Raw genomic sequence first — 27,960 nt, forward strand, 5'->3', positions numbered from 1 at the left:
TAATTTGCCTAGTCCCAATTTTCCTTAATAGCTAGTCATTGTCAAATTTTTTTTTTCTTATCCCAGCTGTAATTTGTAGTGGCATTTCAAAAGACTGCCTGAAGATCTGAGAATAAAACAGTCCCACAGGTCAGCCTTGCAGCCCAGGTTAAGGTAACATACACCTTTAATCCCAGTAGCCATAGAAATCGGGTGGTGCAAGCCCTTAATCCCAGTGGTGCACACCTTTAATCCTAGCCCTAAAGAGGATTATAAAATGGAAGGTGAGGGGAGAGAGCTCTCACACAGTCTCATTCTGAGATTCCTGGAGACAGGATCACCATTTTCCAACTGAGGTCAAGGTAAGAGCCAGTGACTGACTGCTTTATTTTTCGGGTCTTCAGGTTGAACTGCAATTTCTGACCCTGAACTTTTTATTATTGTGCTTCAGTAATTGCTAATAATAACTTTGGGATCACACGTTGCACATCATATAGTAAGTGTGTGTGTGTGTGTAGATTATAGGATGATTGTAAAGGAGTTTGAGACTGTAGCAGAGATATCAAGGGACTTTGAAATCAAAGTACAGGGCTGATACAGATGCAAGCAGAGTAGACGCAGTATTTGCCTAATACGCACAAAGCATGGTTGTGATCTTCAGCAGCAATAAATACATAAATAGAACAGTAATCTTCCCATATAGTGTAACTGACTTTTAGATTACATATGGTATATAACAAAATGTCAATGCTATTTCCACAGTTGTCTGGTACTATTATTTAGAGAATAAGAATATACATCTCTACATATTCAGCAGAAATACTTTTTAAAAAAGTGTTTTAGTCTGTGGCTGTTACAATCTAAGGCTTTGACTGAGAGTCTACTTTTTGCTCTAAGGGACAAGGGAAGAAAAAGGAAGGTTTGGCTCACAACAAGGAGAATTCAGCTTGGAAATTAAGCTTCATTCTTCCTTCCTTCCTTTCTTCCTTTCTTTCTTTCTTTCTTTCTTTCTTTCTTTCTTTCTTTCTTTCTTTCTTTCTTCTCGAGACAGTCTCATTATGTAGTTCTGGTTTGCCTGAAACTCTCTAAATAGACCAGGCTGACCTCAAACTAACAGAAATGCCTGCTTCTGCCTCCCAAGCACTGGGATTAAAGGTGTGTGCACCCATGCCCAGTTAAATTGCTAAGTTTTTTTTTTCTTAATTGTGAGCATACTGCAAAGCTAGGAGGGACTGGTCACTCTTTTCAAACTCTTTCCCTACCGCAGAAGCTACGAGCCTTTACTTCATCCAAACCAAACGTCATAATTTTACATAAGGCTCTGAATATAAGGTTTTAATAAAGCATTCCTCTACATGCTGACATCCAATTATGCCAGCACCATTTGTTGAAGATGCTTTCTGTTCTCTACTGTATATGTATATATGTCAGCATGGTAGTCTTTTTACCACTGTTTATTCTAGTCCATGGGCATCTCTTTAGACATGGGAACACAGCTAAGACAGCCATTGGTAACAGAGGTGGGGTCATCGCTGAGAAAAACCTGACTATGTGGCCATTGGAACTGTTTCATGCCTGAAATGTGGAAGACTTGCAGCTTAGGTTTAGAAAACGCCTTGAATTCTGCAAACAGAATTTACCATTCAGAAGGGATCTTGGAAGACAAGAAAGTTGAAAGAAATGTGGGTAATGGAGGCTAGCTCAGGAGATTTCAGAGGTGAGCAATGACTCAGTAAGGAATTGGAGAAGAGACATTCATTTGATTTTGGGGGTGTGTGTAAAGAATATGGGTTCATTCTACCTGTGCACTTAGCACTTGAGGGGCTGGCTGGTCCTGAGCCCATTCTCGGGTGGACAAAATTCTCTAGTCGAAGAGAGCAGGACAAAGCATGGAGCAGAGCCAGGACGCCCCGGGACCTGTCCTCTCCGGCCACACCGCCTGCCTCCGCAGTCCGTCCCCGCCCCGACCGATACTTCCGGACCGGGCGGGCCCTGCGGTAGAGGCAGTTTAGCTGGAGAGATGGCGCTGCTGGGTACTGCGCTCTTCGCTCGGGTGTCCCGCCTACCCCGCGACCCCGGTCCTCTGAGGGTAAGGCAGGGCGGGGTGGGTGAGGGCCAGGTTCGCTTCCACAGGCGAAGGGTTCCGGGCTCAAGAAAGTGGGAAGAGCGGGGTTCCCGGGAGCAGGGAGATGGAAAGAACGTGGGTGCCCCAGGACAGGAAAGTGGGAAAAGCCAGGGTTCCCGGGCGCAGGCAGATGAAACAGGGCCGGTGCCTTGGGGTGCAGGGAGGTGAGAGATGACAGGCAAGGAGAACTGTGCGGGGACAGGGGGTTCCAGGACGTGGGGGCGCTGTGAGGAGAAAGGAGAGGGCTCCAGGGACCCAGCGAAGGGAACGGAGAGAAGCCCGGGTCCCCGGACACAGGGAGATGAGGGGGTGAAGAAACAAAAACCAAACAAACAGACAAAAAGAGACAGGAACCTCCCATAAAGAAACTTTGATTTGTAAATAAGCGGGGAATGGGGACAGAAGAAGTAGGCTGCGTGATCTCTGGATTGTCCAGTGTTAGGCTGGAAAATCGGAGGTGATTTAGGAAGGAGTCCTTTGACCTTTTACCCAGTTTTAGTATTGGCAAGCCTTTAGTGAAAGCTAGCCTGAAGGGCCGAGCTGTCAGTGCGGTGGGTAGGGAAGAGAGTAGGTTAGCAGGTTGGTTTCCTTGCCGAAGAAGCTTCTCTGAGCAGTGTTAGCCTTTCACGAGCCCACCACCACCACATCCCTACGCCAGTGCCTTGTTTTTGTGGGTTGTGACAGGAATAACTTCATTTGTATCATGAATTTCACAAAGCAAATGCACATAAAAGATGAAATAAACAAAAGTCAAAACCTTGTGGAAGTTGGTTCTCACAGTCTACCATCGGATCCCAGGATCTGTTTGTCAGGTTTAGGCCCTTCTCCCCCAAATAAACCAGCACAGTGTAGTACAATAATTTGAAAAATTCAAAACTTAAGCCACGTTTAGATTCACTTTCTAGCCGTGTGGAATCCACATCTGTTTCTCTCAAGCTTATATTGTTTTGCTTGTCAACGTTTTCCCACCAAGTCTGCAAGGCAAATTAAATAAAAGTGAAGAAACTGGGGAGGAAAAGAACGTGGAAGAAAAAAAAAAGCAGTATTTCAAGACAATCCTTGCCTCTAACTAGGTTAAAAATCAAGCTAAAAAGCAGAATTTCCTTATCCAAGTAGAAAAGTCAGGCCGCTGCTTGTTAACCTCATACTCCCTTTGAGAGCGACAGACTGGCCTGTAGTGTTCGCTTTAGAAAACTGTGTGGTGGTGCGAAAGACCAGAGTACTGGAGGCAGCGAGGTGGGAAAGACCGGGAGTCCCTGGGTGCAGAGAAGCAAAGAGGGAAAATGGGGGGTCAGACGCAGGACAGAAGGGACCCCTAAAGTGAAGGTGGGAAAGGCCGGGAGTCCCGGGGTGCAGAGAAGCAAAGAGGGAAAATGGGGGGTCAGACGCAGGACGGAAGGGACCCCTAAAGTGAAGGTGGGAAAGGCTGGGAGTCCCGGGGTGCAGAGAAGCAAAGAGGGAAAATGGGGGGTCAGACGCAGGACGGAAGGGACCCCTAAAGTGAAGGTGGGAAAGGCCGGGAGTCCCAGGGTGCAGAGAAGCAAGGAGGGAGAAGGGCGGTTAGAAGCAGGTCAGAAGGGGCTGCAAAAGTGAAGGGGGGAGTAGGTGTGGTTGATTTCTTCAACTCGGGGAACCTTTTGGAAAGTGGTCTGTGCGCTGCTAGCGTTGTGTTTAAAGACAACACAGTCTTGTAAAGACCAACAGAACTCCAGCGTTTTTTTTTCCCCCCGAGAATGGATCTTTTTGTTCCCTCAGCGATGTTAGGATTGCAGCACCCGGAGTCACAGACCAGAAGCCCAGCAAGTGGGAGGCAGAATCCGGCGGGTCTCTGTGAGTTCAAGGCCAGGCTGGTTCACACAGTGAGAGACAGCTAGTGCTGCANAAAACCTGTGTCAAAACAAAACAAAACAAACCAAAGCAAGCAAGCAAACAAACAACTCCTACCCCAAGGTTCTGACTTAGTAGAGGTGCCTGTCTCCTTGACACAGAAGGCTGAAGTTTGATTCCTGTGGGAAAGGATTGACAACATCTGTGGATCGGGAGCTGCCAAGAAACATCGTGGTTTCGAGAGTAAAAATGATATATAGATATTGGCTAATGATTTTATGATATTATAAAAATGATATATAGGTGGGCCTCAATTCAATCTGATAAATAGCTTGGCCTAGAGCTGTGTCTTTGAGATTAAAAAAGAAAAAAATGACCGTGCTCTTAGGTTTTATTTCATTCTCCAGAGAAAACTTATTTCATCATTTGTTTACCAAGAAATGTAATTGTTGGGCTCTCTTCAGAGAGACTTCCTGGTTGAAAGGCAAGCATGCATTCAGTATGGAAATAGATTCATTTGTGTTTATGGAGCGATGGTTAGTAACTCTTGATCAGGCATTGAAATACCTGTGGTGCAAAGAGAGTGGGTGTAACAAAGAACTGGAATCAGAAGGCAGTGCTGTTGTGTCTTGTAGTACAGTTAAATTTCCTCAGTGAAAGTGTAAAAATTGTTCGTGTTTGTAGACTCCTGCTTGTTGGTGCTTACTGCATGACCTTTAGGTTTCGTTTCACAGAGTGAACATGGGAGGAGCATGTAACCCGAGTGATTGTGCACAGCATGTAGTCGAGTTGGAAAACGTATCATGGGGCAATTGGTTCCCACCAAACCTGTGTGAGAAGTGATAATGAGTTAACTGCAGCTCCAACAGACTGAAAACCAGGTGTATTACAATGCGTGGATGAACAAAACTGCCATAGGCAGAGACCTGGAGGGGAGGGACCTGGAACTGGCTTTTGAATCAGAGGTCAGATTGTTTCAGGGCGTGATTCCAACCTAGGGCTGGAGAGGTGGCTCGGGGTGGAGAGTGCTTGCTCTTTCTCTGAGGACTGAAGTGTGTGTTCCCAGCACTCACAATGGGTAGTCAGAACTACCTGTAAGTACAGCTCCAGGGGACCTGACACCCACTTCTGTCTTTGATGGGGACCTGTCCTGTATTAGTTACTGTTCTATTGCTGTGAAGAGACACCGTGAGCAAGCCGACTCATAAAAGAAAGCGTTTAATTGGGGGCTTGCTTACAGTTTTAGAGGTTAATCCATTATTATCATGGCAGGGAGCATGGTGGCACACATGGCAGGCACAGTGCTGGAGAGGTAGATGAGAATTCCTCATCTGGGCCCACAGCCAGAGAGAAAGAGAGGGAGAGAGAGAGAGAGAGAGAGAGAGAGAGAGAGAGAGAGAACTTGTCATTGGCTTTTGAAACCACACTTACTCTGACAAAGGCCACACCTCCTAATCCTTATAATCCTTTCAAATAGTTAGTGATAATTAAGCTTTCAAATACATGAGCCCGTAGGGCCATTCTTATTCAAAGTACCACAGCACCTGTACAAATTTGTACATGTTGTCTGAGGTTTCTGTCCTGCCGGGTTCCCGCAGTCGTTAAATCCCAAAGAAATCACACAGAGGTCTACATAGTTATAAACTGATTGGCCCATTATCTCAGGCTTTTCTTATTAACTAATTTTTATAACTTACATTAGCCCATTATTCTTGTCTGTGTTAGCCATGTGGCTTGGTCCCTTTTTCGGCAAGGCAGTCACATCTTGCTTCCTCTGTGGCTGGGTAACTGAGACTTCCTTATTCCCCAGATTCTCATTGCCCCGGCTCTATTTCCTGCGTCCCACCTATACTTCCTGCCTGACTACTGGCCAATCAATGTTTATTTAAAATATCATCGACAGGGTGCAGACCGTTGTCCTACAGCATGCATGTACATATAGACACACATAAATGAAAAAGCATGAGATAGTTCCATCCTGAAGAATAGTAGCTATCAACAAGGGGAAGGTCTTTGACCATTCCTGCAAGTTCAAATGATCTGATGCAGTGCAGTTTGTGCCGCAGGATGTGGAAAGAGGTACAGGAGGGTCCTGATCTTGGTCTAAGGACATCATGGTAAGATCCAGTCCATGTTAGAGCTCGGTGTCCTTGATGTTGGGGAGCTTCAGCAGAAATGCTGTCTCTTTCTTCCATTCTGAAGAAGACAACCCCCCAGATATCACTGTTTTCTTGTTTATTAATTTTAAATGCTTATTTATCTTTATTTCATGTGTATGAATGTCTTAACTTCACATATGTCTGTGCTCCAGATGCATTCCTGGTGCCTATAGAGGCCAGAAGAGGCCATTGGTTTCGCTATGACTGGAGTTGCAGATGGTTCCAGTCATCCATCAGGTGCTGGGAACCAAACCCAGGCCTTCGACGTCTGTTTATGCTGAACCATCTCTCCAGCCCTTATGTTTAATAGTTTTTGGGGCTGGCTTTTGTTGTGCAGTCCAAAGTAGCCTCAGATTCATAGAGATTCTCCCAACACTTGAGAGTGCTAGGTTTATAGTCACGTGCATCTCACATCTGCGAGTATCTCTTTTTTTGAGTTTAGGGTTTTTTTCTAAGATCTGTTATGCCTGCTGACTAGGCTTCCTGAATCAGGCATACTTACCACCTCGGGATGGGGTTCCAGTGCTACCCAATGAGGCAGCGAGGTCCCAAGAGGAGGTAGGTCATAGAAGTTTCTGTTTAATGATTATCCTCACAGTTTACCAGACAAAGCAGCCCTGCAGAAACTGCATGCCTAAGAGCAGAAGGGAGTTTCTAAACAACCCCGAAATGGCTTAATGTTCTAGGCAAGAGAGTAGCCTGTGGGTGGGTTCAGAACGGAGGAGATTGGTGTAGCGTGAAGAGGTAGCTGTAGGTACCGAGGTACCGAGCAACTGTGGCTCCCTTAAAGGACTCAGAGCTTCTCCCGAAGGCTGTGGGGGAGCGGTGGTGACAAAAGTGGAGGCCAATCATCAGCCTTGGCTAATCTTCCCAGAGGGGAGGTGATGCAACGCCAGGAAATGCGTGGCCGTGGATGTAGAGACTGGAAGTGGAATATGGTGTTCAAGAGGTTGGCTGAGGGGCATAGGGAAGAGCTAGGGGCTGACGGGAAGGAAGATTGGGCTGCTCGGAGGGGGGCGACAGGTGCCATCAACACCATCAAGGGGAAGGTAGCGTCACCGACGGAAGGAAACCAGAAGTCAGAGTAGAAGGGATGACCTGAAGGTGGCATTGGTAACAGTGCAGGATGGTGTTGTGTGGTGATGATGAAGCTCGGTTTTCTCCTCGGCCCCTGAGGTCATGCCGGCAAAGGAAACAGTCACTGTGAGGGCGTGGAGGGTGGGAAGAGTTAACTCTCACTCCTCAAAGTGAGCAGACCCCCTCCCCAACTCTAGTGGTTAAGTTACCTGTGTGGGGATGAGGCATTAGTTCAGTCAGGGAGGTGCCAGCACTCTGGGGCTGGGCTGGAACGATGGTAGGAAGAAATTCATGAAAGAAAGGGAGGCAGTGAACAGTCTTTTTATCTGGGGAGGGAGGGAGCTCAGCCCTTCTTTCCCTGAGAGTCAGTTTAAAGGGAGATAAAGCTGGGTGAGGGCCCAGAGGACTGACGGTCCTGTGTGAAGCTGGCTCCTCTTTACTTTGTGTAGCTCGGGAAGCCATTGGAGAAGCCAAGGAGAAAAGGATTGTGGTCCTTTCCTGAGATCTCTGGAGAGCCACACCGAGAGGGCTGGGGTGAGCAGATGCTGGAGGCAGGAGACTGTAAAAAGATAACACTGAGACAGCCACCAGCATCTGAACGAAGTGAGATATGAGCAGTGGATGGAGGAGAGGCAGTGTGAACCCTGACACGTTCCCCATTGCTGGGAGGAGGAACCGGTGCTGCCCTTTCCTTTCCACCTGACTTTGAGTCTCCCGTTGTAAACACTTGCTATGCCTTAGCTATCCCCACCGCAGATCCACAGGCATGCTGGGAGCAGCCCTAAACCCCTTCTACCCGTCAATATCCCACCTCCATTCTATGCTATCCTGTAACATACACCAAGATTTAATATACTGTATATATTTCTCTTAATTTGTTCATCCCTTTCCCCAAAATTTAATCTCACCAAGGATAGAATAGTGCTTCTTTTCTTTTTTTGGCCACTGCTATGTTGTCATTGCCTAGAATAGTTTAGACCAGGGGTTGTGATTGTTGGTTCGATAATGAGAGTCATGTTACTCTTGGCTGAAGTAATAAGGAGTCAAGAACAGATGTCTCATGGGAAGGCAGGAATGAAGACTCCCGTGGAGCACGCTCCCTAATTCGTCTCTGTTTCATCTTCCTTTCATATGCTGCACTGGGAAACGTCTTGGTCTGCGTCTAACTGCACACAGATAAGAGCTGTAATAACAGTAGAAGCACACCCCGCTGTACGGAGTAATGACTTTCCGCAGGACTTTGGTTCATTGCTATGGGATGTGTCATTACTCAGAAATGAAATTTCTGCTTTGCTCCTGGCAACTGCATGATTTCAGCCTAGCCTTTGGAGCTTGGAGTCCAGCAATGCATTTTCTTGTATGTCCAGGCTAGTTGCTGTGGCAACAAGATGTGAGCTCCCCAGAAGCTAAGCCTCCTGGCACTCTATTATAAGTGATAGAATGGTTAGGGATGTTCAGGTGATACACTCAGTTACAGAGTGTTCTTCACCTAGCCTGTGAAGAGCTGGGGGCCGCAGAGTTTGGGCCATTTAGTTCTTTACATTTGTAGGGTCATGGTTGGCATTCGGGATGCTGGGGCAGTTCTTACCCTCTAAGAACCTTGCTTTCTACACCGGAACATGCAGAAGAGCAGCCCCTCCTGTTAAGAACCGTAGGTGTTTTACTGAAAAGGTTGTCTGGACACTAAAAGGACTTGTGGCTGGCACAGACAAGCATGTTCTAGCAACCGGACAAAAATTGCAAGCATCGGTGGAAGTATCATACACAGACAATACAGGGAGTGATTTGGAAGCATAAAGATACACATTTTCACATCTTTTGAAATATATGGTTGGCCAGTTTTACCAAACGGATGTTCTATGACAGTGTGCAATCTATACAAACTCCTACTTAGGTGTGAATCTAAGTAAGAGTAAATTGTCTCTAAAAATACTCACCTGACACAAACCAGCAGACTCTCAGCCCCTGCCCCTCTCCCTGAAGGAACCATGGCAGAAGTTCATTGTCTACCATGGAACTCATAGCCAAGTGGTAAAGGTAGAGTACTTCAAATAAGGTGGCGTCTTCACAAACTGTTCCTGTGTTCCTTGTTTTAGCATGGTTTCCAGCTCAGACCTTTCTGTGTTGTGTGCTTGCACAAGATTCAATTGTTTGTTAGATACTTGAATGAAATACCATCTAACGAGTGTGTGGAATACTCAAGCAGTATTACCCTGTGTCCTTGTTAGTTAGTCTGCGTCTGATAGTTGACTACAATGAGTAGTTTCTTGTGGATTGGTCCAGAAACTTTTGGGTTTATGTCAACACATAGGAAGATAGTCTCTTCTGAAAAAATACGGAGGAGATTCTGCATCACTGTCTTTGCACCCTTCTCTTAATACACGACACTTCACCCTGTTGGTACTCAACGGGCATTGCTGAGAAATCAGACAAACTTTGGCGTTTGTCTTCAGCTGTGTTTGTATCCTTCTTTAAGTGGGTAGGAGGTCCGTGCTTTATGAACGGCTTTGGCTATTTTGAGCCTGTTGTAGTTCCATATCAATTTTAAGAAAGTCTCATCAACTTTTGTAGAAAGTAAAATAGGATATAATTTGTTTTTAATGCTGGCACTAGACCTCAAGCCCTTGAGCGTGCTAGGCAAATGCTGTACCACTGAACTACACCTTTTGCTCCTTCATGCTTGTCTTTGAACAGAATGCCCCTTCTTTACTGTCTACCTAATAAGTGGATAAAATTTTTGAAAGTCGAGTAACTCCATCTAAGGGTATTACATGTAACATTGTGATCTGAGCTGCCAAATTTCTCTCCAGAGAATTAGGCACCAGTGGGAAGGGAAATGTTGACACTTTTGCCTGGTTTTGACTGGCGATTCTACTAAGTTGAAAAGAGTGCTTCAGGTTATAGAAAAAGTAGAGCAAAGGCTAGGCGGTGAAAGTTCTTGGAAAGCTTTAGGAATGTTGCAGCAATAGTAAGTATGGATTTTATTGTTGAAGCTGGTATGAAATAATTTTAGAAAAGCAAGCTGGCTTCAAAGACCTGAGTACAGTCCCCAGAGCCCATGTAAAACTGGGTCAGGTAGTCCATACAATCCCAGTGTTGGGGAGGCCGAGGTGGGAGGACTCCTGGGACATGCTGACCATCCAGTCTAGCCCAAGCAACAATTTAGAGATCAATGACGGGTCCTGTTCCAAAGAACATGGTGGACAACAACAGAGGAATGATACTCAGAGCTGATCTCTGGCACGCACGTGTGCACTCTTTCTCAAATTCACACACACACACACACACACACACACACACACACACACACACGGAGGAGAGAGAGGCATTGAAGTGTGTCGTTTTGTCTTTCTGATTCTGGATGTGTCCATGCTTGTAAGGTATGCAGTTTGATTGTGGAGGCTTGATCAACAGCCGTGATGTTGGCGGTGAAATAGCCGAGACAATAATTAAATATTGAGCCATTCAGTCTCATAATTTCCCTGTGAAAATCTATTGCTTGATGAATATTACAGATTTGAAACTGAGTTTTCCTGAAGTAATCTAGCATGTTTAAATATTATTTTTAAAAGATATTTTACATCGACTGCCAGAAGCTTATTTGTGGTGCAAAAAGCAAAACAACACCAATAATGTCCTCTACAAAAATCTCAAAATTTTCTCACTTCTTTTGTATGATGCTAAGGTTTTGTTTAAACAAGGGATCATCTCTCAAATGCCCCAGGGCCCTGAAGACCCTGTAAATGAAAACGGCCACCCAGTGAAAGGGACACTTTTAGCCTGTAAGACTGGAGTCTGGACAGACAGCAGAACTTACCACAGGTGGGCGTGGATCAGGGTTGTACCTACTCATGTCGTCTTAGTATGACTTCTGAGTTCTACGTGAATTCATCTTGATGTTGACTCAAAGTTTTGAGACTTGATGATAGCTTCATTTGGCCTAAGATTACCAACACGTGTATATTTTAGTTAACCTACTTACTTTAGGCTAGCAAAACTCATTAAACAATTTAGGCTTGAATCTCATCTATGTTTTTTAATCCCTTAGGGAAAGGACAAAGACAATACTTTTTCAGGATTGCCGTTCGAGGATAAGTGTGATCACCCCTGTTGCACACACTGGGTGTGATATGGGAGGCTGATGAGTACGGCAGTGGGAGGAGCTGAGCACCGATCTCCCTAAGACAGATTTAGAGCTCAAACTAATAAGTTGACATTTCCAAAATATGAAGACTTTAGGAAGTTTTTAAAAATTCACTATCTTTGGATCTACAAGGAAACCAATGCTAATGAGAAAAGTATTATTTGTAAGTAAAGAAGGAAAAAAAAAAACCTCAATTCTAAATAAGCCACATGTAGAAAAATTACAATGCAAGATTTGAAGATCATTCAAGGCCTATTTATGTCTCATCCACTTTTCATAATTCCGAAGGAAGTGGCCAGATGCAGGTTTGAGGTCTTAGAGGCACGGTCACACCATGGTCCTGTGAGACCCAGTCCCTTGTGAGTCTCAATAGACAACTTGTGGTTAGGCCAAGAGGTGGCCGACTTCATGACCACACACATGCTGTCAGTCATCAGAGGATGGTGTCAGTTACAATAGCAAGTCAGTGTATTTCCTCGCAATGGTAGGAAAGGAATTCCTAAGATTATTATCAATCAGCTCACATGAATTTATTAAGACTTGTAATTATGCGTCATTAACACAGTAGGATGGCTATGATCGAACAAAACCCTCTCACCTTTGTATGCTTCCTTTGCCAGTTACAAGGCTGATAAAATGCTCCTAAATATATTTTAGATGCTTTTATAAAAATAATAAATTATCCTTCACAAAGCTTAACATTTCCTCTACAGATTAATCCCCAAATAAATAAAAGATTCACGGTAGAGCCTTGCGAACACTGCAGTGCATTTTCTCATCATTCCCAGATAGTGACAAATTTGCCAGCCCACTTGTGCCAGTTTCCTGATTCATCATCTTAATGGGGTTGTTGTGGAGGTGGATGGGAGTCTTAAGCAAATGTACCGTTTATGGAGAGAAATATAACTGCAGGTTGCTTGGATCGTTCTGTCACAGCAAAAGGATCCAGAGAGGGAAAAGCAAGTGCTGTCAATATGATGATAGAATTATGATGAAGAAGATGAGACATCACCAGATTTGCAGACATTGACGTTGGGTGATGATTTTTCCTGATTTTGAAATAAGATCATACTTGCTCAGTAGATTTTGGAAAAGAAAAGTTATTCATAACCCCATTCCTTAGTGATAATAACCAAGTTCAGGGGTACTCTGAAGCCAGACACATCTTGGGTTTGAGTCTTCTTATTATTTAATTTTATTATTATTTATTATAGACTTATTACTTTTAAAAGTTTTATTTATGCATTGTGTGACTGTATGCCATGTATTGGGATGCTTATGCAGAGATGATTGCTTGGAGTTGGGGTTACAGGCGGTTAGGAGCCAAATGATGTTGGGTGCTGGAACTGAACTTAGGTTCTTTGGGAGTACAGTAAATGAACTTAACTACTGAGTAATCTCTCCAGCACCCTTACTATTATTTTAAAAAGTAGATCATTTGGCCTCTTAGAGTATCAACTTCTTAATCTGCAAAATGAGCATGACGGCAGAATCTACACTGTAGCTGTTGTCTACAGAATCTACACTGTAGCTGTTGTCTGCAGGTGGCTACACTGTAGCTGTTGTCTACAGAATCTACACTGTAGCTGTTGTCTGTAGAATCTACATGGTAGCTGTTGTCTACAGGCAGCATGGGCAGGTGGCACACAGTTCCTACTTACAGAATCTACACTGTAGCTATTCTCTACAGGTGGCTACACTGTAGTTGTTGTCTACAGAATCTACACTGTAGCTGTTGTCTACAGATGGCTACACTGTAGCTGTTGTCTGTGTCCCAACCATATTTTTATGGAGACCAGGTGGCTTCAGACTTGCTATGTATTTGAAGATGACCCTGAACTTTTTATCCTTAAGCCTCCACCTCAGTGGTACCACAAGTGTGCACTATCAAACCCAGTGTTTTGTATAGTGCTGGGCATTGAATCCAGGGTTTTACACAAACAAGGCAGTACTCTGACAACGGAGCTACCTACATCCTCACCCCCAAGCTCTGATTCTTATTTATAATAAAGAAAATCATAAATATTGATACATTATATATTAACATAATAGTATATCAACTTAATATCACATCATAAGTGCTGTCTTGTATAAATTCAGTTGAACAACGTTATTTTAGTCTGCTCAGAATTCCGAATTATTTCTTTGGGGGTAAATTTGTAGATACCATGGGTCAAATGGTTACAGCTATGCATCATGCAGAAAAACTCTAGCAGGCAATGAAAGGTCTAGAATTTTGATCTTGCCAACAAGGCCTATCTGATGGGGAAATGTCACATCCCTTCCTGGTGTATTAGTGAATCTTAAGAGAAACTTAGAAGAAAGCCAGAGGAGTGTGCCAGGGTGTTAAAGGAGCAGGCTCCAGAGCCTGCCAGCCTGTGTTTGAATTTGGTCCTGCAACTTTGTCAATGTTCATAACCTCTGTGAGTCTTTGCTAGGCAATGGGGTAAAAGTAATACCTATTTCAAGTCTGGTGATTACATGGTTTGTTATCTAATTGTAGACCATAGTAACTACTAAATGAAACTTGATTTTTCTGTATGTGTTTATTTTTATTTTCTGTTCATTAATGTTTTGCCTGCATGTATGTCTGTGTGAGGGTGTCAGAAACCACGGAATTAGAGTTACAGACAGGGGTAAGATGAGAATTAAACCCAGGTCCTTTGGAAGAGAAACCAGTGCTCTTAACCACTCTAGTCAAACTTAAAGTTTGTTTTTATAATTACAATGTGTGATAATAGCAGTACTTTTCACAAGTATTTGATATTTAAACTGTGAAATATAAAACTAAGCAAAAGAAATATGTTTTGAGTTAATTTGAATTATTTATTTACTTCCTTTTAAATATAGCTGAAGTAGGAATTTGAAAATAACCGTCTTCAGTAATTCAAAGACAGAATGTGGCTTGCATCTAAATTCTTTTCTTTTGGTTAATGGGTTGTTCTTGAACTTGTGATCCTCCTGCCTCAGCCTCTTGAATGGCCATGTTTACAGGTGTGCGCTGTTTACCTGGATCTTTTTGTTTTTCAAGAGAGGGTTTTTCTGTGTAGCCCTGGCTGTTCTGGAACTCAGAGATCAGCCTGCCTCTGTCTCTCAAGTGCTGGGATTACCGGTCTGCGCCACCCCTGCCTGGCAAGCTGTATAACTTTTATTCTTGAATGTAAACATCACATCTGCAAAGATAATGCCACCATTTTCTCCAGAGCACTATGCACTGTCTACTGCAACTTCCTTTCTCTAAGTTCTACGGTGTTTATTTTACTAACGAGGACTAACAATGTTCCATGAAGATGCTTTTGCCGGTCTCATTTTATGAATGGGGAACGGAGACAAAAGGAAGTTTAAAAACTTGCTTATGGTTATATGACTATGGAGTAATTTGTTTTATGTGTTGTTTCTGCCCTGGATTCCATGATTTTTAAATCACCTCATTATAGTACTTAATAATTGTGTTCACTTAGTATATTTTATCCAGAAAAATTGTTTAAATGCAATAATGATGGATAGTTAGAAGATTTCATCTCTTTTGTAAATATACAGGTATCAACTCATTTTTTCTTTAGTTTTTCAGTTATGGAACAAAAACACTGTATCAAAGCACTGCTGCTCCCCAGTCTAAATTCTTCCAGCCCCGTTTAAAGCCCATGCTACCACCTAATACTTTTCAAGGAAAAGTGGCTTTCATTACCGGAGGAGGCACCGGCCTTGGCAAAGCAATGACAACTTTTCTGTCCAGCCTGGGTGCCCAGTGTGTGATAGCCAGCAGGTAAGTGTCACTTGAGGTTCTGTGAAGAAACCTTCTGTGTCACAGTATCAAAAACAGTATTCCAGGGGCTGGAGAGATGGCTCAGTGGTTAAGAGCATTGCCTGCTCTTCCAAAGGTCCTGAGTTCAATTCCCAGCAACCACATGGTGGCTCACAACCATCTGTAATGAGGTCTGGTGCCCTCTTCTGGCCTGCAGACCTACACACAGAATATTGTATGCATAATAAATAAGTAAATATTTCAAAAACAGTATTCCAGGGCTATTTGATTTCATCTTATATAAAACATTCTGTAGATTGATTGAAAACATCTTCCTGGAAAGATCCAGTTGCAATTTGAGATGTAAAAATAGTAACCACTGGGAAACTGCTGTTGTTGGCAGTTTTTGTTTTCTGAATATGAAGTTGAAGTTCAAAAGGACTACGTTGAGGTGGTTTTGATTTCTGTTGGGTTTCTTATCTTTCTTACTAATTCAATTGGAGATTAAAGTCATGCCAGAATAATGGATGCAACCCTTAGGGTTGCTTTAAGGTGGACAAGAATTTCAAAATGCATATTATGGTGAACATAAAACCACACAGGACAAGTTCTTATGTAGGTATATCCTGGTGCCATTTTTCTATGGACTCTTTATTTAACTAGGCAAGGATATGTTTCATTTGTTTAAGTTGCGGAATATTGCTATGTGAAGGTGTGTTTCATCTGTTTATGCTGTTTTTGTTAACAGTGTGAAGATGTGTTACATTTGTTTATGTTGCATTTGTTAACAATGTAAACTTGTATTTCATTTGTTTATGCTGTCTTTGTTAACAATGTGAAGATGTGTTACATCTGTTTATGCTGTCTTTGTTAACAATGTAAAGATGTGTTACATTTGTTTATGCTGCATTTTTAACAATGTAAAGATGTGTTTCATTTGTTTATGCTACATTTGTTTAATTATGTAAATATGTGTTATGCTTTCACCTTGCCTGCCTAAGGTGCCTGATTGATCTGAATGGCCAATAGCTAGGCAGAGAAAGGATAGGTGGGGCTGGCAGGTAGAGAGAACAAGTGGGTGGAGAAATCTAGACTTGAGAGAAAAAGGAGAGAATGAGGGAGGAAGAGAGGGACATGCCCTGGGCCAGAAGCCAGGAAGTCGACAGCCAGCCAGCCATGGACACAACAGGAAAGTAAGATATACATACAGAGAAGGAAAGAAAGAAAGAGAGAAAGAAAGAAGAAAGGAAGGTTAAAAGCCCTGAGGCAAAATGTACATAAAGAGAATGAAGAGAAACAGGTTAAGTTACAAGAGCTAGCAAGAAACCAGCCTAAGCTAGGCTGGGCACTCATAACTAGTCATAAGTCTCCATGTCATGATTTGGGAGCTGGTTGGTGGCCCAAAAGAAAAAGTCTAGTACACCCTCTTACTATGAAATCTGGACCTTTAAGAACTTTGCCCAAGTAGTCACCTAAGTGACTGTTAGTATTTCATTGACAGATGTAAATTGGCTAGAACATCCATTATGTTCTTAAGGTAATAGTTTTGAGAGTTTAAAAAATACCTCTTTAACTTTAATGCTAAACAGTTCACATTCATGGTTTGTGTTTTGTGTTTCAAGGATATAAGATTGAACGCAGGGTTATCCAAATTCATAAAATTGATCTGAAACCTGTGTGGACTATAACAGCAATAAAGTTCTTTGGTTAAAGAATGAACATAATGATTCTAATCGAGGAAACAATTTAAATGGATAAGTAAGCAGGTGTGACTGCACATACTTTAACCCTAGCCCAAGGGAGGTCGAGGCAGAAGGTTGAGGAATTCAAGGCCACTGTCTAATGCGTAGAGAATTGGAGACTGGTCTGGACTTCCTGAGTTCCTGTTTCCAAACCAAATTGAACCAAACCAAACCAAAACCCTCCACATAATTTGAAATATAAACATGCTAAAGTTAGAACTAATTCTGTGAATTAGTTTCAGATATATGAAAATTATTTCAACTTAATTTTAAAAATGAAATCAACTTGACCTTTCTGTAAGTACAATTTTCACAGTTTAACAGAAATGCTTTTCTTTAAGCTGCCACTTCTTTGCGTTCCTTAGGAACTTAAAAAGGAAAGTATAATATGAGAGCTTTTTAGAACTCATGAGATGTTTCCTGTGTTTATTTCTAGGAATCTTGATGTTTTGAAAGCTACTGCGGAAGAGATTTCTTCTCAGACTGGGAATAAGGTAGATGGAAAAGCAGCTCTTTAAATCTGATGTGCGGACGATGACGTTTACACGGTTTCTTTGACATTCTGGTTTAGGAAGCCTGGAAATGTCTGAGTTCTTTCTTCTGCCCGCATTCATTGTGCAGGTGCACGCAATCCGGTGTGATGTACGGGATCCTGCGATGGTGAGCAACACCGTGCTGGAGCTGATCCAAGTGGCAGGGCTTCCTGATGTAAGCATCACGGGACTGAAGCTTTTCATAGCCCATGAGAACACCATCAGGACACACAGAGGGAACGAGCTGTTGATGTCAGTGAGAGCCAGGGTGGGAAATGCTGGCTGGGCTTAAAGCAGAGCAAAGGTTAAGTGGACTGCTCTCCCTTCGCCCTACGGGACTACCTAGAGAACACATTTGTAATTGTAGAACAAATTTGATTTCACTTTATTTAATGAGATTATACAATAACAAGAGTAGAGTCGTAGCCGATTAATTGGGTTTGCTTTTCCTAATAATGATCCGCGTCTCTCAGTGGAGGAGATTGGCACAGAACGGGGAAGTCATGAGGAATCCCACATGTCTGCTATCTAGACCTTAGAGGTGATGACTACTTTGCTGTTACTTGGTTAGAGAAAAGCTATTTCCTCCCATCGTCTCAAAGAGAACACTTTTCTCTGATAAAAGCTACTTCAGAGAGCCCTGTAGTCCTGAAGTACTGCAGAGTCCAGCAGACTGCTCCCGAGACAGGGAGTGACCACCAGTGAAGAAGTCCACCACCAAATATTAGAGGACAGTGTAACTTAAAAGGCTTCAATCTGGGGATTCCATATGTGGGTGGAGGCTGGGATAGGAATGTCCTCTCCGTGTAGCCCATGCCAGCCTGAACTTCCTGTGTATCCCAGGCTGGCTTGTCATTTTCTCAGTCCTCTTGTCTCATCTTTCCTGATGCTGTCATTACCAGCCTGTACCAACACAGCCACCTCAAAGACCTCCTATGATTAATGACGTAAAGTGTAGTGACATTGGACACACCCTTCCCTGCATCCATTGTCTCTAGAGTCTATGCTAGACTTAAAGATGGGACTCAGGGATTCTGAGATTAGGAAATTACAGGTCCTTTCTACAGACTCAAGAAACATAGAACCAAGTGAATCTCATAGGATTGCTTCGTTGCTGACTGGGACATTCAGATATACTTTCTGATGCTTTGCTGTAGTCAGAGGCTGCTTGTTCATTTCCCTGCTGCCCAGACCGGAAATAATCACACAGAAACTGTATTAATTAAAACACTGCTCAGCCTATTAGCTAAGGATTCTTATTTACTAACTCTTACATCTTAAATTAACCCATTCCTATTATTTTGTATTTTACCATGAGGCTCGTGGTTTACCGGTAAGGTTCCAGAGTGGACGTCTTTCTCCTTCGGCAGCTACATGGCTTCTCTTTGACTCTGCCTTCTTTTCTCCCCTATCTTGGCTTGGAATACCTGCCTTGCTCTACTCTGTGCTGCCATAGGCCCAAAGCAGCTTCTTTATTAACCAATGGTAATAAAAAAACATTCACAGCATGCAGAGGGGAATCTGACTTCACTTTTGCTTTGTTTATTTTAGGTGGTGATAAACAACGCAGCAGGGAACTTTGTATCTCCCACTGAAAGACTGTCCCCTAATGCTTGGAAGGCCATAACTGACATTGTTCTCAACGGCACAGCCTATGTGACTCTAGAGATCGGGAAGCAGCTCATTAAAGCACAGAAAGGTATGTGTGTCTATTCCTCCTGTGTCCACTGCGCCATTCCCAGACGAGTCCGGGCTGAGCCCTGCATCCCTCCAGATGTAAACAGTCTGAACTTGCACACCTCACGGTTGCTATGATCCATGTTTACCAGAGGTTGAGGTGTAAGTCATAGTGAACACGGGTTTCAAGGGATCCAGAAACTCCGAGACAGGAGTGACAGCTTCTTCCTGTAGCCTGTGATTAGATTCAGAACTAAGACACATTTGAGATTGGTTTTCAAAAATGTACCAACAGAGAAAGAGGATGAAGAGTCAGGATTATCCCTGGATAGAGGCCTGGTGGAGGGGAAGGGCAGATATGTTTAGAGACCAACAGAGAGTTGGATGTGGACAGAGAAGGGGAGAGAGGAGACAGGAAAGAATTGTGGGGAAAAGGCTTGACATGTAACTGAGAAGGCTAGATGTCCATCAGAGTTATCTTGTGAAGAACAGTGATGTAATGGGAAATGCCACTGACTCCGTCGTGGGCTGGGAGGTTTGGCGTATGGGAAGATGCTGTGGGTGGTAAAGCAGGCGAAGTCTCGAAGCGGACAACAGCATAACTTACTAGAGGAAGGCTTTTGACTGGGCTGAATAGTTTTGATGAAGGTGACGTCTTTGAGATGGCAAACTCTGGAGAGACCTACAACACTGTCAAGAGACTGGATTTAAATGGATGTTATTAGAACACATTTTTGTCATAACTGTGAACCAACTCCTTTATTAAAATTTATGACTATATAGGTAGAAAATATGTAATGCCTGTATATATAAACAAACACAAACACGGGGCAGGGGAGGAAATCACTAGAGCTAGACGGGAGCTTTGTTTACTAGATTCTCACCATGACTTTATGTAGCAGACCTGGGTGGTGCACCCTCTGAAGCAGAGGTGTACAGCATTGTGCCTCTGAATACAGACTGTGGGGTCAGAACTTGAAGCATGGGTTTTTTTTTTTTCCTCAGAGTAGGTAGAGCATATGACCAAGGCCCAGGGCTGTCAGTGTCTGGAGTGTGTGTGTGTGTGTGTGTGTGTGTGTGTGTGTGTGTGTGTGTGGAGGGAGTTGAGGATGTTATACCTGACCTTTGTCTCCTCTCTAGTTCAGAAACTTTTGTCTGTGAGGTTCAATTTCTTCTCCCCAGTGTGGGTAATTCACAAACTGGCTTGAGCAGGGATGATCAAAGAAACAGAACAGTGAACAGGATTATAGAAAGGCACAGCTTTTTAGAAGATGCTAATAATCTCCATCCTTTCACCCGCAGCAAGCGCAACCTTCACTCCACATTTCCATTGTAGCAAAGTGGACGTGATTTGAATGAGGACATTTAGGACCCTGTCATTTTATTTACTGATTTATTTTTTCCCCTGAGAGATAGACTTGGGAGGAGAGACGGGGCTGTGGATTGACTCTGCGTGCCTGCTCTTTCTTTTTGTCTCCCCTGTCTTGTTGGCTATGTGGGTTTCTTTTCTCTCTACTTCCCAATCCTCACCCTCTCCTCCTTCTGTAGGTCCTCCATGTTTGGTTCTCTCTGTTTCTTCCTGTTTCCACGATCACGTTCTTTCTCTGCTTCATGATCTTTTATCTCTTCCCTTGCTCATCTTCAGGATCCTTGGTTTTCTGACTGACTCACTCCTCATTATTGTCTTTCATTTTAAAACAGACTTCCATCTATTTTTACACTGGATTAAAATTCTATGGGCTTCATTATAAATGTATTAGGTAAGACTTTTTAAAAGTTGGAAGCCCATTTCTATCCTTCCAAGACTCCTGTCAGTTGAGGCAGTGTCCTGACAGTTGGTGTTCTGGGCAGGAGAAGCTTGGTACTGTGGGTCTAACTTGGTACTGGATGAACAGTTGAGGCTCTCAAGAGCTCATGATCTCAAGCATAGCAGTTTGGGTTAGCCTGGATGTTGGTTCATGGGGGAAGCAATGCATGTAATCCTCCACCAAAAATATGTAGGTAATCCAACACCTAGGAAGACCACCTAGGGATGTCATGGGGTAGTCATCTACTGATGATGAAGGCACCAGCTTTGGGTACACTGTGGCTTCCTAAGGGGCAGAGAGGGGCACAGCAGGTGGGTGAGGGTCAAGACCAGAGTAGCTGGAGTTGGCAGCACAGCTGCATTGTTGATAACGTGATAGGGACTGGATGTAGCTGCATTGTTGGTAACGTGATAGAAACTGATGTAGCTGCATTGTTGGTAACGTGATAGGGACAGATGTAGTTGCATTGTTGGTAACGTGATAGGGACAGATGTAGCTGCACTGTTGGTAACGTGATAGGGACAGATGTAGCTGCATTGTTGGTAACGTGATAGGGACTGGAAGTAGCTGCATTGTTGGTAATGTGATAGAAACTGATGTAGCTGCATTGCTGGTAACGTGATAGGGACTCATGTAGCTGCATTGTTGGTAACGTGATAGAAACTGATGTAGCTGCATTGTTGGTAACGTGCCCTTTCACTCCGCAGGAGCTGCATTCCTTGCTATCACTACCATCTATGCTGAGAGCGGATCAGGCTTCGTAGTGCCAAGTTCTTCAGCTAAATCAGGCGTGGAAGCCATGAATAAGTGAGCATTACTGTGTTAATTGTGTTGCTGAAAATAGATCAAAGTTCTCAGGTCTCCGTCCGAGAAGGTAAAAGAGGCTGATTTGGAGCGACCGTGTTTGATCACGTGACCCCGTGCCCCAGGACTGGCTTTACTGACCTGGACTCCAACGGATGCTCTCGGAATACCTTAATAGGCACCCTGTAGTTTTAAGATGCTCACTGACTTTTATCTGTTGCAGTCACAGTGTCTTAAGGTCATTATGTCCCACACATTCTCCTTTTATAAACCTCTCCCGAGTTTTATACCAAAACCAGTTGCACCTCTGAGCAATCAATATGCTGTTCTCACCGGCACTGCAAACTCCATGACTGACCAGGCTTATCATTTTCACAGGGTCATGGTAAGAGGATGCAAATTTGCCATTGTATACAACACGTTGAGGGGTTGTGTGTTGAAACTGGGTTTCTTAACACAGCCCCCCTGTGCCGGAACTCACTCTGTAGACCAGGCTGGCATCACAGAAATCCACCTACCTCCGGAGTTCTGAGAGTAAAGGTGTGCCCCACCACGCCTGTCTACATAAAACATCTTAACGTGTTGCTCTTTGCTCCATTTTGGCTCCATTATGCTTCCTCGTCTGCTTTGGCCCATCCCCCTTCTTCCCTTCTGTATTCCCTTCCTTCTTTTAAGGTAACTTAAATCTCCTTTTGCAACCATGTTAAGTACATATATGTACAAATATACACACAAAAACATGCCAGTGCCATCTATCAAATATGATCATGTTAAACAATAGACTGTCAAGTGTATTTCTAAACAGGCCACCACAAGGTCCCATGTTTGCTCTTGGGATTGTGTTTTGGTTTTAGGGCGTTCAAGGTTTTGTTTAGGTCTTATTTCCTTTGAAGTTCAGATTAACAGTTATGGTAAAGCCTAGTTAAACAAGGCTGTGTTAATCATTTAAACCTGTGTAGTCCATGTCTTCCTCAGGTGATAAACCTGTGCTGCCACCTGCAGACACTGTGATCCAGTGCGTGAGCTGGAAAGAAAAGCCATGGCCTTTGTAAATGTAAGCCGGGGCTGCAGACAGCGGTGAGAATGAGGAGCCCAAAGCTCTCATGCAAACCCAGCTGACTTTGAACTCGTAGAAATTCACCTACCTGTGTCTCCCAAGTGCTGGGGTTAAAGTCCTGTGTCACTATGCCTGGCATATTAGATCTCTTGTTGTAATCTGCACACAGTAGGTGTCATGACTAAGGGCATTAAGACGTTAAGTGATAAGTTGTGTAGTAGAGGAGGTAAGGATGCAGCCGTGGCCTAGACTCCCAGAGGCCGACAGATGACCAGCGTGACCCCAAGGAAAGGTTCAGTCTTTCTGGCCTCAGTTACCTGCCTATTTGTAACGTTCTTCCCTGTGGGTGTGCGATTCCTGGCAAGCGGTGAATGTGCAGTGTAGTCCTGGGTAGTCTTGTTTGAACACACAACGCAGTAGTTTACAGTGTACTTTGTTTAACTTTTAGGAGTCTTGGAGCTCCATGGGGGTTAATATGGAACGCAATTTACTATTTCATCTTCTTTGATCTTTAGGTCTCTTGCAGCTGAGTGGAGTAGATATGGGATGCGATTCAATATAATTCAGCCGGGGCCTATAAAAACCAAAGTAAGTTTTATTTGAGATATTATAACACTGTGATTGATGAAGAGTCAAACAGTGGTGGATGCATTCTGACTGCTGTGTGGGGACTTTCCAGGGGTGCCAGGGTCAGAAGCTCTTGTAGGGAAGGAGTGAGTGGGACTGGAATGAATGTATATATTCATTTATTGGGAGCTCACCAAGGCCAGCTGGAAAACGCATGGGATAAAACTGGACTCTCTGAACATGACGGACAATGAGGGCTGATGAGAAGCCAAGGATAATGGCACTGGGTTCTGATCCTACTTCATGTTCTGGCTTTGTGGGAGCCTAACCAGTCTGGATGCTCACCTTCCTAGACCTGGATGGAGAGGGGAGGACCTTGGACTTCCCACAGGGCAGTGAGCCCTGACTGCTCTTTGGACTGGAGAGGGAGGGGGAGAGGAGTGGGGGGAGGGGGAGAGGGGCGGGAGGAGGGGAGGGAAATGGGAGGCTGGGAGGAGGCGGAAATTTTTTTTCAATAAAAAAACTATAATATATAATAGTATTAATATTAACATATAACAGTATACATAATGTATAGTTTATATGTTATATACTATTATATATTATATATTACATATATACACACATATATATGTCTAATAAAACTAATAGGAAAATAACTGAAAGACAAAGCACATAGTTCACATTGCCTCTGTTGCACACTATCCCAGAAGAACTAGAATCCTAAAGTCACAGAGGCCTCTCTGCTGCAGTCCAGTGACTAGGAGACTTCATCTGCTTCATGCACTTATTTCCTTGTATTTCTTTATTAGTTCTTAATTTTTTGATTTGTTCAGTTTTATTTTATATGCAAGTGTCTGTGTGTGTCGGCCTGCACGTACATCTGTGTAACACTCACATGCTTGGTGCCACAGAGGTCAGAAGAGGGCAGTAAAGTCCCTGGAACTGTAGTTAGGGGTGGCTGTGAACCTTTAGGAGCTTAGAATTGAACCAGGTCTTCTGTAGGAGCAACTAGGGCGCGATCTGCTGAGCCTTCTCTTCGGTCCCTGCATTGAATTTTTTGGGTGCCCCCCCCTCCCGTATACAAAGGTATTGTGAGAGCTTTTGTGTCAGAGCGCTTCCCAAGAAGGGAAGCTTGGAGTGGAGACGTGGGGATAGGGGTTATACCCGACGTTAAAGAGAGAAAATGCTGAAGCCCAGAACTTTCCTGGCGAGATATGATGGAATGTGGATTGCCTTAGCCGGTGCTAGTCTCTGCGGCTTTGCCTTGGGCGACCTGCAGGCTCACCGGGCCCCTCTAGGGGGAGCCCTCTCACCTGTGTTAGGAGGAAATCCATCGCATAGGAATAGGTCTGGAAGAGAAGGAACCATCATTTTTATGAGTCTGTGAACACCGAGCTCACCTTGCCGAGTTCCACACCTCAGGCACAGAGTAGAGACTCGCCAATGTAATTACTGCTTGCTTTTTCTCAGATGGAGTTGGGGTTAGTATCTCTTGTTTTACCTTTTATATTAGAGAAGAAAGGAAGTTCTCTTTAAACATTTTATATTTGAATTACTTTTTTTTTGAATTTACTCAATGAAATAACAATCCCACTGTCTCCACCGCACAGAGTAATCTCAAAGTTCTTTTGGGTGTATTGTTTGTTCATTTGAATTTTTAAAAAATTACAAATTTATTTTATGTGTATTGGTGTGAAGGTGTCAGAACCCCTGGAACTAGAGTTACAGTTGTGAGCTGCCTCGTGGGTGCCGGGAATTGAACCCGGGTCGTCTGAAAGACCAGCCAGTCCTCTTCACTGCTGAGCCATCTCTCCTGGCCCTGCTCATTCGATTCTTAGGAATGGCTTGCCGAGATAGGGGAAATGAAAAACTCACGTAATTGCATTCTTGATAGATATTTTTCTTTTAAAGGGTACATTCACGTAAAATGACCAATTTTGACAGAAAGTAACTGTGGAAGACCTTGGTGACATTCTTTTTACAGAGTCTAAGGTGTGAATAACACGCCATAGTACAAGTTGTATTTTATATAAAATTGAGAAATTAAAGACATCTACACATACGCACACACACACAAACACACATTTGCAGGCACACACTAACTTAATTTTTCTTTTTTTTTTTTTTATTGCTAAGGGTGCCTTTAGTCGTTTGGACCCAACTGGAAGATTTGAGAAAGAAATGATCGAGAGAATTCCCTGTGGTCGGCTGGGGACTGTGGAGGAACTTGCAAATCTAGCCACTTTCCTGTGCAGTGATTATGCGTCTTGGATTAATGGGGCGGTAAGCATTGCTGCGTGCCTTTACTTTTGGGGGTGTGTCGGGAGCCCTATTTTGAAATCAGACCTAATAATGCTAAATATAAATATGATTTAAAAAATATTTAGTTAGCTGTAAATCAGATAAAATATTTATGCATTATTCATCTTAAACATTCCTTCCTTCCTTCCTTGATATATTAATTTTATTAAGTTGAAGTTGCCTCGGTGGATATTGTTTAAAGATGATGTTTAAATTAGGTCAAATTTTGTGGACAGAACATTCTAACCACAACAAATAGATTGAGATTATACCTCAGATCTTTCGTTTGAAATTTGAACTTTGATTGAAGCTACCCAAGAGACTTAATTAATTTAGGGTTTGAGGGTGGCTGATGGCTGAGAGAGTTCTCAAAAGGCATGAAAGGGTTTGTGGTGTCTCTTTCAGGTCATTAGATTTGATGGCGGAGAGGAAGTATTCCTGTCAGGTGAATTCAACTCCCTCAAGAAGGTAATGAGTTTGGTTCATACATGACTACAAGCCAGGATACTGGGCTTTACATAGTGTGTAGAGCCGATGAAATTGACATCTTTCCCTCCCCCAGGTCACCAAGGAGGAGTGGGACGTAATTGAAGGGCTCGTCAGAAAGACAAAAGGCTCCTAGGATGGTTTCGTCTTCACCCGGGACAAGAGGGACACGAAGACGAGGCAGACGGACCACTTGTTTTCAGGGTTCATAGATGTTTGCTTAGATGATATCTGTAGTTCCAGGGATCAAATTCAGGGTGTCTGGTACGCTGGAGTGCTACCTCTGAGCTGCACCTGAGCCCTCATAAATGGTTGGACAGGCATCGAGTGCAGATAAAATGGGCAGGGTAGCTTTCTTTAAAACTAAATGATAGAAACAAAAAGGAGTAAAGATTTTTTTCTAAAATTATTCTTGTGTCAGTGAGATGGCTCCGTAGATAAAGGCACTTGATGATCTGGGTTCAATCTCAAGGACCAACATGGTAGGAGAGCACCAGCTCCCCAGAATTACCAACTGACAGCTACTTGTGAACTGAGCATTCCTGAGCACGTGCGCATGTGTGCACATGCATGCACACACACGCGTGCGCACGCGCAAACACACAATGCAAAATCATCTTTCACAGCTTCGTCCATATGCATGAATGGTTTGGTTATATTCACTCTCTCCCATTATTCTCTCCTATGGAACCTTTTCTTTCTACCTGTCCACTCGTAATTTCAGGGTTGTTTCCATTGGCGTGGGTGGGAGATTATTTCCTTGAACAAGGGGATGTCCGTATACCTGAGGAATTTGACCTCTTCTCCCCAGTGACCATTAACTGCACGAACAGCCTGAGCTTTCTTATAGAACCCAGGATCGCCAGCCCTTGGATGGTACCACCCCCTAGGGGCTGGGCCCTCCCCACATTGGCCACAAATTGAGAAAATGCCTTACAGCTGGATCTCATAGGGGCATCATTTCCTATCAGCTGAGGCTCCTTCCTCTCAGATGATTTTAGCTTGTGTCAAGTTGACTCAAATCCAGCCAGTTCATGCACTCCCTCATCCGCCATGTGGTAGGGAAAGATGCCCTCCCCCTCAGCCCTTCCCCTGCAGCAGGTGAAAGAGCTGGACCCCCGGATCAAAAGGGTTGGAGAACTAGCAGCCCAAGAGCGGGGACCCTGCAACCTGCCAGCGCAGCACACTAGAGCTAAGCTTGTTGTGTGTGTGTGTGAGGGGGGGGCACAGGTGAGTCCTCCTGAGGGCATGAGATTAGGGGAGTATGCACCCCTACAATAATCAGGAGAGAGGGTCCTTCACCTTTCTTGGTCAAGACAACGGAGCAGGCCCTGGCGGTGTGAATGTGGGTGAGGGCCCGAGAGCAGGTGAACTGGTCCAGTTCCTCGCGACAAGCAGTCTTTCAGAATGCGTGTTTACGAAGGGGAAAAAACTGGCGGACTGACCAGCCCAGCTACCACCCAGGCCCAGAACCAGGCCTTCGAGTTAGCCGACTCCAACATCCCCCTCATCTATGAACTGTTGGAACATATGATGGACACGAACATGCAGATTCGAAACAGCAGGATGTCCATGACACAGGACAACAGGGTTTCCAAGAGGAGCCCCAGTGAGAGCCCATTATCGATGGTGTAGCAGACGCCAGAGGCCTGGAAGGGGGAACTCTGTGACCCACTGGGCCAGCACAGTAGAGTCCACCGCAGGATTCTTTTATTTTTCCCTTTTGCTTTGTTTTGCTTTGTTTAGTTTTGATTTTTCTTTAAAAAATTTTTTTTGGGGGGCGGTTGCAGTGGTGGAGGTTAGATATTGGGGGCGAGATGGGTAGGATCAGGATGTGTGATATGAAATCCGCAAAGAATCCAAAAAAGGTAATATAATCTTGTTCAGGTTCCATCATTTCTCCCCTTTCCCTTTTTATTTTATTTT

At 43.8% G+C, this 27,960-nt stretch overlaps 1 protein-coding gene across 1 annotated transcript; it reads left to right on the forward strand.

The window, feature by feature from the left end:
* Positions 1–1,917: 1,917 nt before the first annotated feature.
* On the forward strand, positions 1,918–26,440 carry Decr1 (2,4-dienoyl-CoA reductase 1). Its single transcript, XM_050165575.1, has 10 exons — positions 1,918–2,068; positions 14,875–15,077; positions 17,235–17,292; positions 17,420–17,506; positions 18,883–19,030; positions 21,524–21,623; positions 23,193–23,265; positions 25,384–25,530; positions 25,954–26,016; positions 26,111–26,440. The coding sequence occupies exons 1-10, from the start codon at positions 2,000–2,002 to the stop codon at positions 26,168–26,170; spliced, it is 1,008 nt and encodes a 335-aa protein (XP_050021532.1). The 5' UTR covers positions 1,918–1,999; the 3' UTR covers positions 26,171–26,440.
* The last annotated feature ends 1,520 nt before the right edge of the window (positions 26,441–27,960 follow it).

Source organism: Alexandromys fortis, unplaced genomic scaffold (genome assembly GCF_014885135.2).
Source record: "Alexandromys fortis isolate MF-2015 unplaced genomic scaffold, M_Fortis_MF-2015_v1.1 scaffold_18, whole genome shotgun sequence".
Lineage (NCBI taxonomy): Eukaryota > Metazoa > Chordata > Mammalia > Rodentia > Cricetidae > Alexandromys > Alexandromys fortis.

Bases quoted from the DNA above. Each gene is read 5' to 3' on its own strand.
- Decr1 (XM_050165575.1), top strand. From the start codon at position 2,000: ATGGCGCTGCTGGGTACTGCGCTCTTCGCTCGGGTGTCCCGCCTACCC. The intron at 17,293-17,419 runs GTAGATGGAAAA...TTCATTGTGCAG, and splicing joins CTTCTCAGACTGGGAATAAG to GTGCACGCAATCCGGTGTGA. The intron at 19,031-21,523 runs GTATGTGTGTCT...TTCACTCCGCAG, and splicing joins GCTCATTAAAGCACAGAAAG to GAGCTGCATTCCTTGCTATC.